This window comes from Telopea speciosissima, unplaced genomic scaffold (assembly GCF_018873765.1).
Source record: "Telopea speciosissima isolate NSW1024214 ecotype Mountain lineage unplaced genomic scaffold, Tspe_v1 Tspe_v1.0101, whole genome shotgun sequence".
Lineage (NCBI taxonomy): Eukaryota > Viridiplantae > Streptophyta > Magnoliopsida > Proteales > Proteaceae > Telopea > Telopea speciosissima.
In genome coordinates, this window is record NW_025317437.1 from 674 (window position 1) to 17,108 (window position 16,435).

The window sequence follows — 16,435 nt, forward strand, 5'->3', positions numbered from 1 at the left end:
TTCTGAAAGGCTGGTGTATTTTAGGGATCAGCAGAAGGGAGAAGAAATTATCATCTGTCAGTCTAGAAGCGGTTATTTGGAGCTTGTGGCTAGCTTCCAATGGGAAATTAAAGATCTACTTGCAGCCAGTCCATTGGGCAGTACAGCTTTGGAAGTTGTTATTTTCTTTGAGATTCTCTTTGTAGGGAATTCAGTAACTGGAAAGCTGCTGATATGGGATTAACCTGATTTGAGTTTGTGATGTAGCAGCCTTCTTTTAGTGGGTTCTTCCCCTCCTCCTTTGATTCAATTTGTGTTGAGGATAGAGAGGTGTAGGTGGGGGCCAAATAATGAGTCGTCTCTTGCTGCCAAACTACCACTTTGGGATTTTCCCCCCAATCTAATGATTGAAACATGTGTAAAATGCTTAATAGGCACTACAAAAGTTTCAAGGAAAAATTCCATAATTTGGCCACCAAAATGGTCATTTCGAGTTAAACTATGAAATGGACCAAATTTCGTGCTTAATTTGTAGATTTCAGCGTTATATTTCGGTTTCAACAAGGGTTGGAATCCCTAGTTGAAATTGAAATTTGAAACCTTTGCAGTGCCTAGACTCAAGTTTAATTAGCCAAATGAATTAAACAGTTCAAAACTATGTTTGAACACAAGACATTGATAACCTAGCGTAACCTGAAACAATACTGAAACTGTAGACTCAAATCAAACCCTAAAATAATATTGGGGATCATGTTCTCTGACAGAGCCAGGTGGGGTAGTACACAAATCAGGGGTTGCTGGTCGGATTCATCAATAGGGAGCGGGGAGGAAAGATTGTCAGAAGGAACCATTCCTTCCAAAATCAATTGTACTTTGTTGGACAGTGACACTCTAATTAAGAATTACCATATGTCCATATTTTAACATTTCTTAGTTTTGATCGTAAACTAGTGTAACAGGTAATCTATTATTTTTTAAGTAATGCAGTTAATCTCATGCTGTAATTTCTTATTGTTAATCTTTCTCATTGTAAATCTTATTCATTTTGTATGTACTCAATATTTTGAACATGATGTCTACGGTCAAGAGTACTGGATGATAAAGATCGCTCGTTAAGTGGGGTAATCGACAGATCTACCCATTTCTATCGCCAATGCAATTCGTTACACTAGAAAAGGATAAAAAATGGGAAAAGGTGAGCTAAGAATGCTCTAAAACGGACGATGAATGTATAGTTTGTTCATGGGTAAATTGGGGGTTTTACCCTTAAAGTTATTATGGTAAGTTTGTCCTTTCTTAAGGGTAATTTGATCATTATCAAAAATCTAACAGCAACTAAACTACAAAAGCCTAACAAAGTGGACTAAATTGAAATATAATCATAAAATAAAAGCAACCTCTGATATTTTTTCAAAGTTTAGGGTGTCGGTGACATATTGAATACTTAGAGGGGATGTCCATGAAATTTGCCCTTTTATTTATATTCACAACTTTATCAGACCTCATATCTTTAGTTCTTTCCCAGTGAAACCACCTATTTACTTACATTATTTACAAGAGGTTCACTTGATAATAACACATGCATGAGTTTGGCTTTGGAATCTAACGAAAAATCAATAGCAATGGTTTCTTGTATATTCAATTGTTAAAAACCCTCTATTGATTTGATAACTGAAAATAACAAAAATAGTCCATTAAATGGAGGGTTATATGATTGAGATAGATCGCAAATTTTGTCTGTATATAACTTTCAATGTCCTCTATCCATCCAATGTCTGGATAAGTCAAACCAATTTCACTAGAGTCAAATAGGATGTGCCGCGCAAATAATATTCCCCCAATTTAAGATAATCGACAATTGATGTATTAAAATTGTAAAGCCCAAATCCGCATGGCAACAATGTCGTGCACAAGGCTGCCCAAAAGGCTGACTGCCTCGCATAAGACTGCCCATTTCATCATATTCTAGAACCCGTTCAATCTTCAAAAACCCTCAAAATCATTACTACAACAACAACAACAACAACCATAACTTTATCCCAACTAAATGTGGTCGGTTACATGGATCCGATAGAGGCTATGACAGTAAAAGAAGTAAAAGGAAGACTAATAGAAAATAGTAAAGGAAAACTCAAAGCAATAATCAAAACAACATCCCAAGAACATTCCCCTACAAGGGATCAGCTACACAGGTCTTTGTTTTCCAAACAACTCTATCTGCGCTCATACTAGGATCGAGCCCTACCACATGCATATCCTTTCTTACCACTTCTCCAATAGTTAAGTATTTGGATTTTTTTTTGGACGAATTTTAATCAAAGTATTATGATTATTTTCGGGATACCTCTAAACGAATATAGATGTCCCTAAACGGATATGAATGCAAATTCGGATTCAGATTTCGATTATCCATCTACATCCCTATCCCCTGCTCCCTCACATGGGTTCAGTAGATCACTCCTCTCTGGTTTATAAAGGTGAATTGTGATGTATCCCTAAAGCAAGGATGCAACAAGGGAGGAATAGGTTTGATAATTAGGGAGGATGTGGTGAGGACGACTCGGGCCCTCTCAGTACCACACCACTTCGGATCAACTCTTCATGGTGAGGTGTTGGTAATCAGAACGGCCATCTCAAAAACTTTCTTTAGGCATCACTCATCTTCAAGTAGAATTTGATAACATGGATGCAATTCAATTTCTCCAAGGCACATCTCTCCATCTTCCGGTTGAAGCGGTGCTAGTTTTAGAGAATGCTTAGTGTCTTAGTGTTTCTTTTACAAATATCACTTTTTTGTATGATCTAAGGGATCTAAATTGTATAACAGATACCTGACAAAGAAGACCTTATCTATCATGTGTTTGATAAATTGACCTATTTCCAATCCTTGGCTCTAAGACTATTTATACCACCATAAAAAGAAAAGCCAAAAAAATAAAAATAAAAAAACCAACCCACACCGTGAGAATTTTCAAAGCATTAAGATGACATGACATGTGAAGTCAAATATGTGAGCAATTCAGCATGTGAACAAATGATGGCATATGCATGCCGACAAAGTTAGATGCCAAGAGGCTGCCACCTGGAAGGAAATCTGCACTCAGTACTTAATCCCAGCTCACATAAAAAGAACTAAAAGAACCAAGAATAAAATTATTGAAATAACCAGAATTATTTTTTTTTTGTGTATTAAATGATTAATATTTTGTGGTTTTTTTAAATACAAATTCCAACTAAATTGCTTTCAGAAGTTAAGAGATAGTTTCACTTTCCTTCTACAAGTTTAGTCAATACGAAAATTTAACAGTGTCAAGTAACTATAATTTTTTCCCCTGCTAACCAGCTTCTAAGATATCATCCCATCTGCAAATCTGGAAGACCATGGGAAGCCCATAAAAGTATTGGGCCTTCACGCCTGATGCTAAAGATCGGTAATGAAATAAATATTTCATGAACCATCACTATATGATCAGAGTAATACATTAGCGGTAGAGAAACACACAATTGAGCTGTTATATTTGTTTGGTTTGGCATCCGCCAATAATGGGCATCATTCATTAGGTTATGGTATTTGAAGGGTACAATAGCCACAAAATATTTCATGCACAAGGAACATTAAGACTAACAGAGGACATATGAATGACTAAAAAATACAAGATGGTTAACACTCATTGAACAAAGTGTACTACCGATGGCAACGATTTCAAAAGCACGCAATGTACATTAGCCAGTTCAGTTGGCACTTGGGAGAGTCTAGTAGGCTTTGGTTTGCAAGCACCAAGATATTATAAATGCAAAACACTTTAATTAGCACAAATTTGGGCAAATCCATGAAAAGGAATCAGCAGGCAATGAATTCCTTATTGCTCAAAGATCATCGAGTGTTGCTCAAATGCAGAATGGGAAAAACCTAACCTGACCTGATCCTTTGATCCAACTATTTTAAAATAGAGTATGGATTCGACACAGTTAACTGTGTAAGTTTAGGCGAAAGCAAGAACAAATATGAAAGACAAATATGAACATTCAAAAGGACACTGATGTCAACTTTGAAGCGACAAACAATAAATCCCCACTATACCCCACTATATATCAACCTCCCCAAGGCAGCAACTAATCGTGGCTAAAAATAAAGTTAAGAAAACTAACTGTGAAAATGTATATCAAAATATACTTTATTATTTATAAATAAAAATTTGAATAAACTCTTTAAAGAGGTCTGTGGGTTAGTTATCAGTTATTGTGTTAGGTCACTCTTTCCAACTTTATCAAACAGTTTGTGTTCAGATTTATCCAACCAGACCCAAATGATACACACACAAACAAAGATACATGCAGAGTCACACACATGCACAATTAAACATTAGAAATTTTCCTAGCATTGAAAAGTCAAAATTCAGAAAGCTAGGAAGTGAGTCACCTGAATGAATGGCTGTAAACAATTAAAGATCATAAATTTTCTTTGCAATTATTAAACAATGTCAAGAAAGTAAGGCAGGTGAATGTATTGCTGTGGACTCTTGAACTCAGGTAAATGTATTGGATGGGATAAATTTTAACTTTACTCTATAAACTAATACCATAGATGAACCTGGTCATGATCATGTCAAAGGTTGAGCTTTGGTGAACACAAATACACCTCCACCTCCAACAGCACGGCCAAGAAGCATATTACCATCCAAATACGAAAGGTAATACAATCCTCCAACCGATTGCCTGCAACTCAATGCAGCCCCAGATCAAAGTTCATTGCTCACATCTTTTTTCTAGGAATTCATGTACAACACTAGATAGAACAGAATTACCTCTTCGAGCTTCTCAAGGGAACTTGAGCTCTAAATCCCCGGATGAACTGCAAAATCTGCAGATAGGTGTTCATAATTCTGATGAGAGAAATTCAACAACTAAGCCTTATCCCAACTAAATGGGGTCAGCTACATGGATCCTTGCAAAGACAAAAGATTAATAAAAAAGTGGAAAGAGAAAGAACAGAACGGGTCGGCTACATGTATCTTTGCCCTCCAATCAGCTCTATTTGAGGTCATACATGAAACAAGGCCTAAGCTATGCATGCCTTTCCTCACCACTTCTCCTAAGGTCATTTTAGGCCTGCCCTGCCCCCACATTTATTTTAATGTCTATTGAATTGTTTTATTTATTTGTGATGAATAGTGCAATCACGAGGTGGCATGCTTGTATTAATCTTAGTGATTAAATATTGATTAGTATTTGATTAGTATGATTAATTAAGTTAATCTTATTTATTAGGGGGGTTAATGAGGGATTAGAGGTGGTTTAGCATGATTGGACCATGTGTCCTACTTAAGGACTGCCACATGGTGTTAAGAGTTATTAGTTCTCATGTCCTAGGGGTATTTCTGAAACTAGATCTTAACTAGTTTCCTTATTATGTAAGTTCTTCTTTTTCTCTCTTTTTACCTTTTACCTCGCTAGGGAGGTTGGATGTAATATGTCAGGAGTTTATATTTGAGTAATATAGGTGTGGAGGGATAATCTCCAACACATAACTTAACAACCGAAACATTCTCTCCTTCTTCTTCTCTTCTTCTTCTCCTTCTTCCTCCATCATCTTCCCTTTTTTTCTACTTGCTCTCTTAACCTAAATCTTAACTTGGTATCAAAGCCAAGGGTTTGAGAGTCGTATCCATCCTACTTGTCCCTATTTTTTTCCTCTCTTTGGAATCCGAGAACATAAGGGATTCTAAGGCAGAGGCTCTTATGTAAACTGCTGGTTGAAGGAGTCTGAAATAGGTTCTTTTCAACCTATCCAAGTGATTGATGCTGTTCCTTGAGCTACATTGAAGCCCTTATGAAGTTTTGGAGCTCACCCAGCCTAATCTAGGTTTTCCGCCAGGTTCCTGCTGCAAGCCTTGTATCTCCTTCTCTCGGGCTGTGTTTGGATCATGGAGTAGCTCTTTAAGATCGTATCTGAGTCTTATTTATGCCTCTGATGCTTGCACTTGATGGATATGAAGCTGGTTGGAGCATAACTCATTCTTGTGTGACCTCTGTTTCTGCCCAGGTAAAGCTGAGATTGATATTTGGTCCTTTTTCTCGCATCTTGAGTACAATAGGCTCCCCTCTTAGTCGAGAATAATTATGGACATCTTGTTTGAAGTCTTGCAACAGTATTAAGTGCTTTTTGTTGCTTGGAAATTGTTTGGGTAAAGGCTGTTCCAGCTTATACTACTTTTCGTCTTGCTGGGATTTCTTTGTTTTCTGTGTTGGAATCATTTCTTGGGTTGAGTGTGTACTCCCCACTTGCTGTTGGTACTCTTGTTTATGGTCAAGTGTTCTTTTCCTTATACTATGGTTGATTCAGCAACATCTGGCCTTGGTTCGGCTGATTCACAGCCCAATCCAACAGCTCCTCGGTTGGTTTATCAGAGCACCCACCTACAGATTTCCTTTGTGCAGCTTGATGGCACTAATTACTTGGACTGGTCACACTCTGTGAAGCTTTCCCTTCGAAGCAAAGGGAAGCTTGGGTATATTACAGGTGAGATTAAAGCCCCAGAGCCTAGTTCACCTACTTATGAGAAATTGGAAACAGAAAACTCTACAGTTATGACCTGGTTAATCTTCTCCATGAAACCCGAGATTGGGAGAAGGTTCATAAGAAAAGAAACGCCAAGGCAATGCGGGACAATGTCGCCCGACCTTTGACAGAGTGGGTGACTCTGCCAAGGTTTATCAGCTCCACCAGAAAATTAACTCAATGAGACAGGGTGACAGGACCATTTCTAAGTACTACAGTGCTTTTCTTGATCTTTTGGAGGAGTATGACCACTATAGGGACCTTCAATTGACTAACCCCGAGGATGAAGCCAAGGTACATCGAACTCTTGAAAAGGAGCATGTCTTCTCATTACTTGGTGGTTTGAATCCTGACTATGAGCCAATTAGGCTTCAGATCTTAGGCCAGTTTCCCTTTCCATCTCTTAGTAAGGTCTGTAGTTACTTACAGAGTGAGGAGACTCGGCGTCCTGCTATGGCACCAACACCTGTTCCATCATCTCTTGAGCGGTCAGCCCTCAATATGAGTTCCTTTCGAGACACCAGTGGAGGTGGTAGAGGCCAAGGGCCTAACCGTACAGAAGATAGAGCAGTGGAGCCAATTGGTGCCAGTGCAGTTGGTCACGACAGGTTTAAATGTGATCATTGTGGGAGGACAGGACACACCAAGACTAGGTGTTGGTCTCTTCATGGTCGCCCTCCTGGCACTCGTGGTCGTGGTGGCCGTAGAGGGGGGGGAGCTAGAGCACATTCTGTGATGACTGAGACAGAGGCTCCACAGGATGACTCCACTTTGGCAGATGCAGTGTTTCGCAGGGTTATGTCACAGCTGAGCACATCTCCTGCACCCACAGTGGCCAGTTCTTCCTCATCCTCAGCCTTACAGGTCTCCACCTCAGCTTCTACTGCAGCCCAATCTTAGGTCATTGATTCTGGTGCCACCGACCACATGACTGGTACGTCCCATTATTATGATTCCTATACCATTTGTTCTGGTAAGGACAAGGTTAGGGTAGCCGATGGTTCCCTTTCCTCCATCTCTGGTAAGGGCAGTATCCCTGTTACACCATCTATTTCCCTTACTTCTGTTCTTCAAGTCCCTAACCTTACTCTTAATCTTTTATCTGTGAGTCATTTGACTAAATATCTGAATTGTTGTGTCACCTTTTATCCTTCTCATTGTCTTTTTCAAGATTTGGTGACGAAGAGGATTATTGGCAGTGGACGTGAGGAGCAAGGCCTTTATCTCTTTGACCCTTTTTTTACCACAGCTCAGTACTCTGTGTGTGGACGTGATGATAGTAGTTCTGTGGAGTCTGTTATGTTATGGCACCGACGTCTTGGCCATCCATCTTTTGTTGTAATGAGGAAACAATTGCCTCACTTATTTTCTTCTGTTGCTTCTCCTCATGTTTTTCAATGTGAACCGTGTATGTTTGCCAAACATTGTCGTTCCTCTTCTCCATATCATGGTAATAGAAATGTTGTTCCCTTTCATATTGTGCACACTGATGTTTGGGGATCTTCTCGTACTACCTCCTTATTTGGCTATCGTTACTTTATGTCATTTATTGATGATTTTTCTCGTGCTACTTGGACTGTTCTTATGAAGCATAAGAGTGAGGATTGTGATGCATTTAAAACCTTTTATCAGATGATTCTTACTCAGTTTGACACTCGGATCAAAATTGTTCGGTCCAATAAAGGGGGAGAATACATGTTTGGTGGCCTCCAAACCTTCTTTTCTAATAATGGCATTATCCATTAGCTAGTGTGTGTTGACACACCCCAACAAAATGGGGTTGCTGAGAGGAAAAATCGCCATTTATTGGAGGTCACCCGTAGTCTCTTGTTTGGCATGAATGTCCCCAAGACCTGCTGGTCTGCTGCTCTTCTCACTGCCTCTTTTCTTATCAATCGCATGCCTGCTAAGCTTCTTGATTTCAAATCTCCCTTGGACATTTTATCTCCCAAGGTTTTTGCTTTCTGTCTTCCTCCTAGAGTCTTTGGTTGTGTTTGTTATATGCATCTTAACAAATCTGCTCGCACTAAACTTGATCCTAAAGCCCTCAAGTGTCTCTTCCTAGGGTATTCTTCTACTACCAAGGGTTACAAGTGCTATCACCCTTCTTCTCGTCGGTGCATTATCTCCAAGGATGTCATCTTCCTTGAATATATTCCTTTCTTTGCTCCTTCTCAGCATCCTTTTCAGGGGGAGCATTGTGGAAGTGAACAGGCTGCTGATTACGTTCACTCTCCTCTCCCTATCTCCCCTTTTATGTTTGATATTGGAACACAACAAGACTGTGGAGACTGTGGATGTGGGTAATATTGGTGATCAATTAGGTGTGAATACAGAATTGGTGGTTGAGAGTAGTTCTAGTAAGGAGAAGGATTACCACATTACCTAAAAAAAGGGTGAAGGCTTGCATAACAGAGAAAAGCAGACCTACCAAGAGTCCTCTTTGGATCCAGATCCACATCCTGAGATTCATCCTCCTCAATCAGGTGACATTCCTTCTGCTCCATCTGATTTAAACCTTCCTATTGCTGTTAGAAAGGGGAAAAGAGCTTGTACTAATCCTATAGCCCAGTTTGTCTCCTATGATGCTCTTTCTTCTACAAGTATTGCCTTTATTACTGCTCTCTCTACAGCTTCTATTCCCAGGAATGTTACTGATGCTATGTCCGACTCAAAGTGGAGACAAGCTATGTCTGAGGAGATGATGGCTCTTGAGAAGAATGACACTTGGCGGTTGGTAGATCTTCCCAAGGGACGTGTCCCAGTTGGATGTAGATGGGTCTATACAATCAAGTATAAATCTGATGGTAATGTTGAGAGATATAAAGCAAGGTTAGTAGCCAAGGGGTACAGCCAAGTTTATGGGATTGACTATCAGGAGACATAAGAGTTGTGCTTGGCTGCCAATAAAGATTGGCCATTATATCAGTTAGATTTGAAGAATGCATTTCTTCATGGTGACTTGGAAGAGGAAGTGTACATGCAACCCCCACCGGGCTTCAAAATACCCTCAGCTGAAGGGAAGGTGTGCCTCCTCAAGAATGCACTATATGGACTCAAACAATCTCCAAAGGCATGGTTTGAGCGCTTTCGACAAGCTATTTTTCAAAGTGGATATTCCCAGAGTCAAGCAAATCACACTCTCTTTACCAAGCGGGGCAATGGTACCATCACAGCTCTCATTGTCTATGTTGATGATATTGTAGTCATTGGAGATGATATGGCTGAGATAGATAAACTGAAAAGCTACTTGGCTAAACAATTTGAAATCAAAGATCTGGGCCCCTTGAAGTATTTCTTAGGCATTGAAGTTTCAAGGACCAAGAAAGGAATCAACATATGTCAACGAAAGTTTGTGCTTGATTTGCTGACAGAGACAGGGATGTTAGGTTGTAAACCAGCAATTTCTCCTATTGAGCAAAATCACAAACTAGGAGAAGATTGTGGTTCTCCTCTTGTTGATGCGGGAAAATACCAGAGGCTAGTTGGGAAGCTTATTTACCTTTCTATGATACGCCTAGATATCTCCTATGCAGTGGAAGTAGTGAGCCAATTTATGCATGCCCCCAAGAGTGGTCACTTAGATGCTGTGTATTGTATTCTTAGATATTTAAAATCCTGCCCAGGGAAAGGATTGTTGCATGCCAGGCACAACCACCTGAGAGTGGAAGGTTTTACTGATGCTGATTGGGCTGGATCCATCACAAACATGAGGTCTACCTCCGGCTATTGTACCTTTGTGGGAGGTAACTTGGTTACATGGAGCAAAAAACAGCCGGTTGTAGCTAGATCCAGTGCCGAGGCAGAATTTAGAGCTATGGCTCATGGAGTGTGTGAACTCATATGGTTGAAAAGACTTGTTCAGGAATTGGGTTTTGACACTAAAGGTCCTATGAGGGTCTACTGTGACAACAAGGTTGCCATAAGTATTGCCCACAATCATGTACAACATAACAGAACCAAGCACATTGAAGTGGATCGACACTTCATCAAGGAGAAGATTGACTCTGGTTGTATTTGCACTCCTTTTGTTAAGACTGGTGATCAACTAGCTGACATCTTCACCAAGGCCCTTGCCTCTCTTCAGTTTGGTACTCTTCTATGCAAGCTGGGAATGCATGATATTTATTCTCCATCTTGAGGGGGAGTGTTAAGAGCTATTAGTTCTCATGTCCTAGGGGTATTTCTGGAACTAGATCTTAACTAGTTTCCTTATTATGTAAGTTCATATTTTTCTCTCTTTTTACCTTTTACCTCCCTAGGGAGGTTGGATGTAATATGTCAGGATTTTATATTTGAGTAATATAGGTGTGGAGGGATAATCTCCAACACAACTTAACAACCGAAACATTCTCTCCTTCTTCTTCTCTTCTTCTTCTCCTTCTTCCTCCATCATCTTCCTTTTTTTTCTACTTGCTCTCTTAACCTAAATCTTAACTCATGGGGCATGGAGAGGATGAGGTGATGGCATGGTAATTGCCACATGACATAGAGGTTAGGTGTTATCAAGGGTTAGCCACTTTCTTTGACTAAGTCTAAACAGCCACCATTTGTATGAGAGATGGTGGTGGCAATACTTAGCCAGCCACATGGCTGAGGAAGGAGGAGGTGGCACTTGAAGTGCAACAACTTGTGAGCAGCTTGTAAGTAAGTAGGTGAAGCAGCTATGGGCTAGGAGTTAGAAAACCCTCAACCGTGGGTTTGCTTAGGTACTAAATAGTAAAGCAAAAGAAAGAGAAAGGGAAAGAAAGGAAAGAAAGAAGGGAAGGTAGGAAAAGAGAAGGAGAAGAAGATAAGGAATTGAGTTTGGGATACTGTTTTGCTACTATACTTGATGAGATTTGATCGACTGTATAGCTGAATCAAGATTTGGAAGAAGGAATTGAAAGAAAAGAAGAAAAGCAATAAGAAGAAGGAAGTAGGAGGAAGAAGCTGAACTGAATCAACTGGAATTCAAATTATAAAGGGATTAGGGGGGATTTTGGTTGCTGGAATTCTGAATTGAAGAATGAGGAATTGGGATTCTGCTGAGGTGTTAGATCAGGTTCAAGAGGAAAGCTTATACACTAGTCCTTCTGTATGCGGACACTTAATTTATTAAGAAGAGGAGAGTGGATCATGTGTATTGAACGATACATTGGTATCTATATAATGTTATGTTACAGATTATTGACTGTACGAAGTATGACATAATGAGTATGTGAATGAAACATGTTTGTTGATACATGATAATTGTACAGTAGTATATGTATGAATGTATTATGTGAAGAAATGAATATTGTTCTGTATTTATCAAATGAAATGAGTTATATTATAAGACCTGCTGATTTAATATGTTATATAACAGATTGTGATGCCTTAGAATAGAAATGAACATGTATATGAATGAAATCAGATACGGATGAATGAATGAATGCAAAGACTGAACATGAACAAGTGAAATTATAAGAATGTAGCATGATATGTTTGTATGAAATGAATGTAGAACCCTTGTGACTGCCATTCCTTTGTAGGGGATTAGGTACTGGATGAGGGAAGATGTAATACGTAATACGCGATACGACTGGTTATAATCCTCCCCACTGCTTTGGTGACTAGAATAATGAGTAGACCAATAACTAGAGATAGAGACAGTAACTTATACGGGTGATCTACTATTGCATGATCCTCCCCCATGTTTCAGTGACTGGGACAAGGGAGTAGATCGTGTATCTGGGGGATTCATCGATCACATTCACATTGTTCCTTCCTAGTGCTTTGACGACTAAAATCAAGAGTAGAATAGACGATTGTGGATGGCCAGCAAAACCTTAGATTATTTTGTACATCGGCAGGACACCAAGATGACCAAACTTAGGTTTTACTTCAGATATGATGCTTATAATTGTTCAAGTATAAGAATATCCTTATACGTTATAAGTATGGTTAATTATATAGCATGATTCTCCTCACTGGGCTTTTAGCTCACCCCATTTTAAATGTTGATTTTACAGATGAGAAGGTAGGAGATTGTGTATATACTGAACCAGATACAAATGGATGTTTGTGCATCAGGTGCATAAACTTGAGAGACAAGGCTGAGTAGCCGTTGAGGGTTGCTAATATACTTGAGTTTGTAAGAATATATAGGATATGTGCAAGAAGTAAGAGAAATGTAACGGAAATGAAATAATTTTTGGATAATGAATGCTATTATCTGCCACTAGTGTTCCTGTTTATTTGTAAATACTCTTTCGAACTATGAAGTATATCCAACTCCAATTAGTAAGTCTTCCGTTGTGTATGTTATGTTATATGGGAGTTGTGATAATAAATTGAGGTATATAAAAGATCATTTGATCAACGCCCGTGAGGGCAGTACCTTTTACCCTGTCTGAGGTCAGGTTGTTACATGCCCCTAGTTCTTTAAGTACATTCAATTTGAATCCAGTCACTCCGAACGGTAGCATCCGAAGGCCTCCGTTGAACATGGCCATGTCACCTCAAATGACATTCTCGAAGCGTATCTTGAATCGGAGCAACGCCCAAATCAGCTCTAATATGATCATTCCTTATTTTACCCTTCCTAGTTTTGCCACACATCCATCTCAACATCCTCATCTCCGCTACACTCAGCTTATTTTATTCCATTGTCATAATTAATTCAAGACAAAAAGAATGCTGCCCGGCAGCATTCCCCCTACGCCCTTACACATGGGGCAGTGAAATGACCACCCCAACCCTCCCCTTGGATGCCCGTGCGAGTGCTCCATTGGCCCCCGCATTGGCTCAGGGGGGCACACAGCTTGGCAGCAAACACCTTTGCTCTAATAGAATGACCAAACCCCTTTCCTCTAATGAATCAAAGTCGACTACAACCCCTAGCCTTCCAAGCTAACGATGCGGATTCGATTCCCGCTTCCCGCTCCATATTAATTGTATTATGATACATGCATCATTGAGTTGATGGGTAAAAAGAATCTGTGCCTATTTAGTTGAGAAAAGGCATACTCGAGTTTACAATGCCATCCAACTAGAACAGATATGACAAGGTCAATAACCCACTATGGTAAGTGGATAGAACAAACATGCATAACCAAAAATTGGCAAAAAATTCCTCTGCATAGTTTATTTCACCAAAAATTAAAAAGATATAAAGGAAAGAAGAGTCCGGGCAGAAATTAAGAGTTGACTTGTCAGCCAGTCAGACAAATTCTGCAAAATCTGTAAGATAGAATTTGTGATTGCTTAATTGAGCAGAATCATACTTCTATTATAAGTGCTCACGTATCAAAATTGCTGCTTCCTTATGTGTACAATTGGATTGCCTGCTTATTGAAACCATTTAATGCCAAATCTTTTGGTATCACATATTTATTTAATCAAATATGCGCAGCAACGCCAAGATGGTGGGAGCAACACTTCTAGATATGAAGAATGCATGACTACACAATGGCTTCACCACAACAGGGCATGATTGTACTCAATCAAGACGGAGCCCATAAGGAATCAACTATGAGGGATCCACTGGATGGATATCACGATCTTCTAATGCACGTTTCAAGTCAGTAAAATGTGGCTGAACGTGCACTCTTTCAGCTCAAGCAGCAGAAACAGCAGCCTTGAAGCAAGGGATGCAGCAGGTTATACATCTTCGTGTTGGAAGGTTGGAAGTTTGGGTTGATGCAAAGGCTATAGCAGACTACATCACAAACCAAGATATTGCAATCTGGCATTGGGACATTATGTATATTTTGTTTGCTATGCGTGATCTGACTAAGTTGTTCAAGACTTGTGATACCAAGTATACCAGTAGGAAAAATAACTCCCGGGCTGACCTTATTTTGAGGAAGGTCATGCAAGATAAGCTGGACTTGATATGAATAGGACCATCGCTTTCTATGTGGTGTGTGTGTGTGTGTGTGTAAAACAGGTAGGTTTGTACGTCTGTATTCTTTACTTATTTAATAAATTACCTCTCCCCACACCCCCCAAACCAAACAAAAAAACAAAGAAAGAAAAAAACACAATACAAGAAACAGGTCCCGAACTGTGCTGCCTTATTGGTCCTTTTCTTGCTTTTTGAATCAACAAACACTTGCAATTGAAAATAGAAATGTCCAAAAATACCAAAAAAAAAAAAAACAATAAAAAACCGATGAGAAGTCAGATAGGAAATAAGCAGGTCCAAAGCTACTTAAGCTATCTTATTGGTTTTTTTTCGCTTTTAGAATATCAATTACCACTTCAGCTATTAAAATGACAAAAAAGTTCCAAGAAAAAAAAACTCCAATACTATAAGCAGCCAGAACAGTATATACATAGAGATACCCAAAGAATTTTAAACTGGGGATTTGGGTTGTCAATATACCTGAAGACTCTGAAAAGTTCGTGGTAGGATTGCTGGAGCTATCACAGCTTGTAGCTCCTCACTGATGTTAATATTTTGAATAGCTACCTGCCAAACAGAAAATGCATTTGTGAATACTAAGTCCCCAGAAATACAGAGCCAATAAATGTAGGGGTTGGCCCTCTCTGTGGGTCAAACCATATATGGTCTGCCAGACCCTTGCTTGTTGGGTTAACAAGCATCCATTTTTCACCCCCTCCTGACTAGGGATTTTTAACCTTTTGCAATAGTTATTGCTATATTATTTCATTTACTGAAACAAATAGAAATGACTAGGATATCTGAATTTCACATTAGTTGTATTGTTGAACTAATGATTGTTTTCTATTTTGTTAATCTTAATTTATTATATGCTTGAATTGATATCATGTATGATTCATAATATAGCCATAAGCAAGGGTCGACATCTCGGTTTTGAGGGTCCGAAAACGAGATATAGCAGGTTTCGACTGAAACCCGGTCGAAACCTGGTATTTTTTGCTGGGCCAAGTTGAAACCTTAGTTTCGAGGCCAAGAAAGTGTTTATTTGTCCTGTTTTTTCTGTGCTGTCTTTTTTTGACATTTAAACCTAATCTATGGATTTGTTTCACACCAGAAAAAAAAAACTCACCCAAAATGTTACTTGTGGTTTTGACCTAAATTTGTTTTGTACGCTAAATGATGTTGTGTACTAGAGTTCTATGAGGAATCATGTGGAGTTTAGAGCTAACATCGAAGAAGATGGTTTTCCAAATCATGTCAATAGAGCGAGAGTTGGAAGTCCATCTTCGGAGATTCCGCTCCATCCAAATGTGGGATCCAGCATACCAAAACACAAGCTTGTCAAGTGCTTGGTTCAACCAATATCAGTCAAACCATGTCAAAACCATAGTCATGAAGGCGGCAAAGCGACCATGGCGGAGAGGGTCTAAAATCAAGGTGACACCAATAAGGCGGCAAGGCGCCCGCCTAGGCGACCAGGTTCCAATTTCGATCGATAATGCAAGTTTCGACTGAGATCTTAAACCATGGCCATAAGTATGTTAATTGAGACATTTAGCAAATCAAGTTAATTATCATCTAATTGAAATCTAAAAGAAATGGTTCAAATAATTGGAATGCATTTAAATTGTTCCAGACATTTTCCCTCTCAGCCACCTAACAAATGCCCACATGTACATTTGCATGTGCAATTTTGCTAGTGTGTAACAAAAGGAAACAATCCAATAAAAACAGACCAACCAACCTCTTCAAACTGCAGGTAAATGTTGCGCTTAGAAACAACAAAAAATTTTGCAGAAACAAGCAGGGTTGCACCTTCCTGCTCCTACAAATCCCAAAAAGGGTGAAGTGTTCAGGACAATCCACTAGCAATGAGCAATAAATAGAACACAACAAAGATGGGTAGATAAGAGAAACATGAGTAATAGCAATAAAGAAGGCCATGGAAGCTATGAAATACTCTTCAAAAATGGCAATTACATTGTTATTCAAAGAGGACAAGGTTTTCAAATCCTTCTACAAAGAAA

General features: G+C 39.2%; 1 protein-coding gene across 6 annotated transcripts in view; it reads right to left on the bottom strand.

The window, feature by feature from the left end:
* Nucleotides 1-4,049: 4,049 nt before the first annotated feature.
* LOC122647638 (probable plastid-lipid-associated protein 10, chloroplastic) overlaps nt 4,050-16,435 on the bottom strand; it is a 57,275-nt gene continuing 44,889 nt past the window's right edge. For 2 of the 6 annotated variants that reach the window (XM_043840998.1, XM_043840992.1), the window contains 4 exons: nt 16,153-16,233; nt 14,889-14,975; nt 4,785-4,840; nt 4,570-4,695 (listed from right to left, as the gene is read on the bottom strand). In XM_043840998.1, the coding sequence (XP_043696933.1) occupies nt 4,581-4,695; nt 4,785-4,840; nt 14,889-14,975; nt 16,153-16,233 (339 nt within the window). In that variant the 3' untranslated portion in view covers nt 4,570-4,580. Of the gene's footprint in view, nt 4,130-4,569; nt 4,696-4,784; nt 4,841-14,888; nt 14,976-16,152; nt 16,234-16,435 lie in introns of those variants that run through there. The other 4 variants (XM_043840993.1, XM_043840995.1, XM_043840996.1 and 1 more) reach the window with 4 other exon arrangements.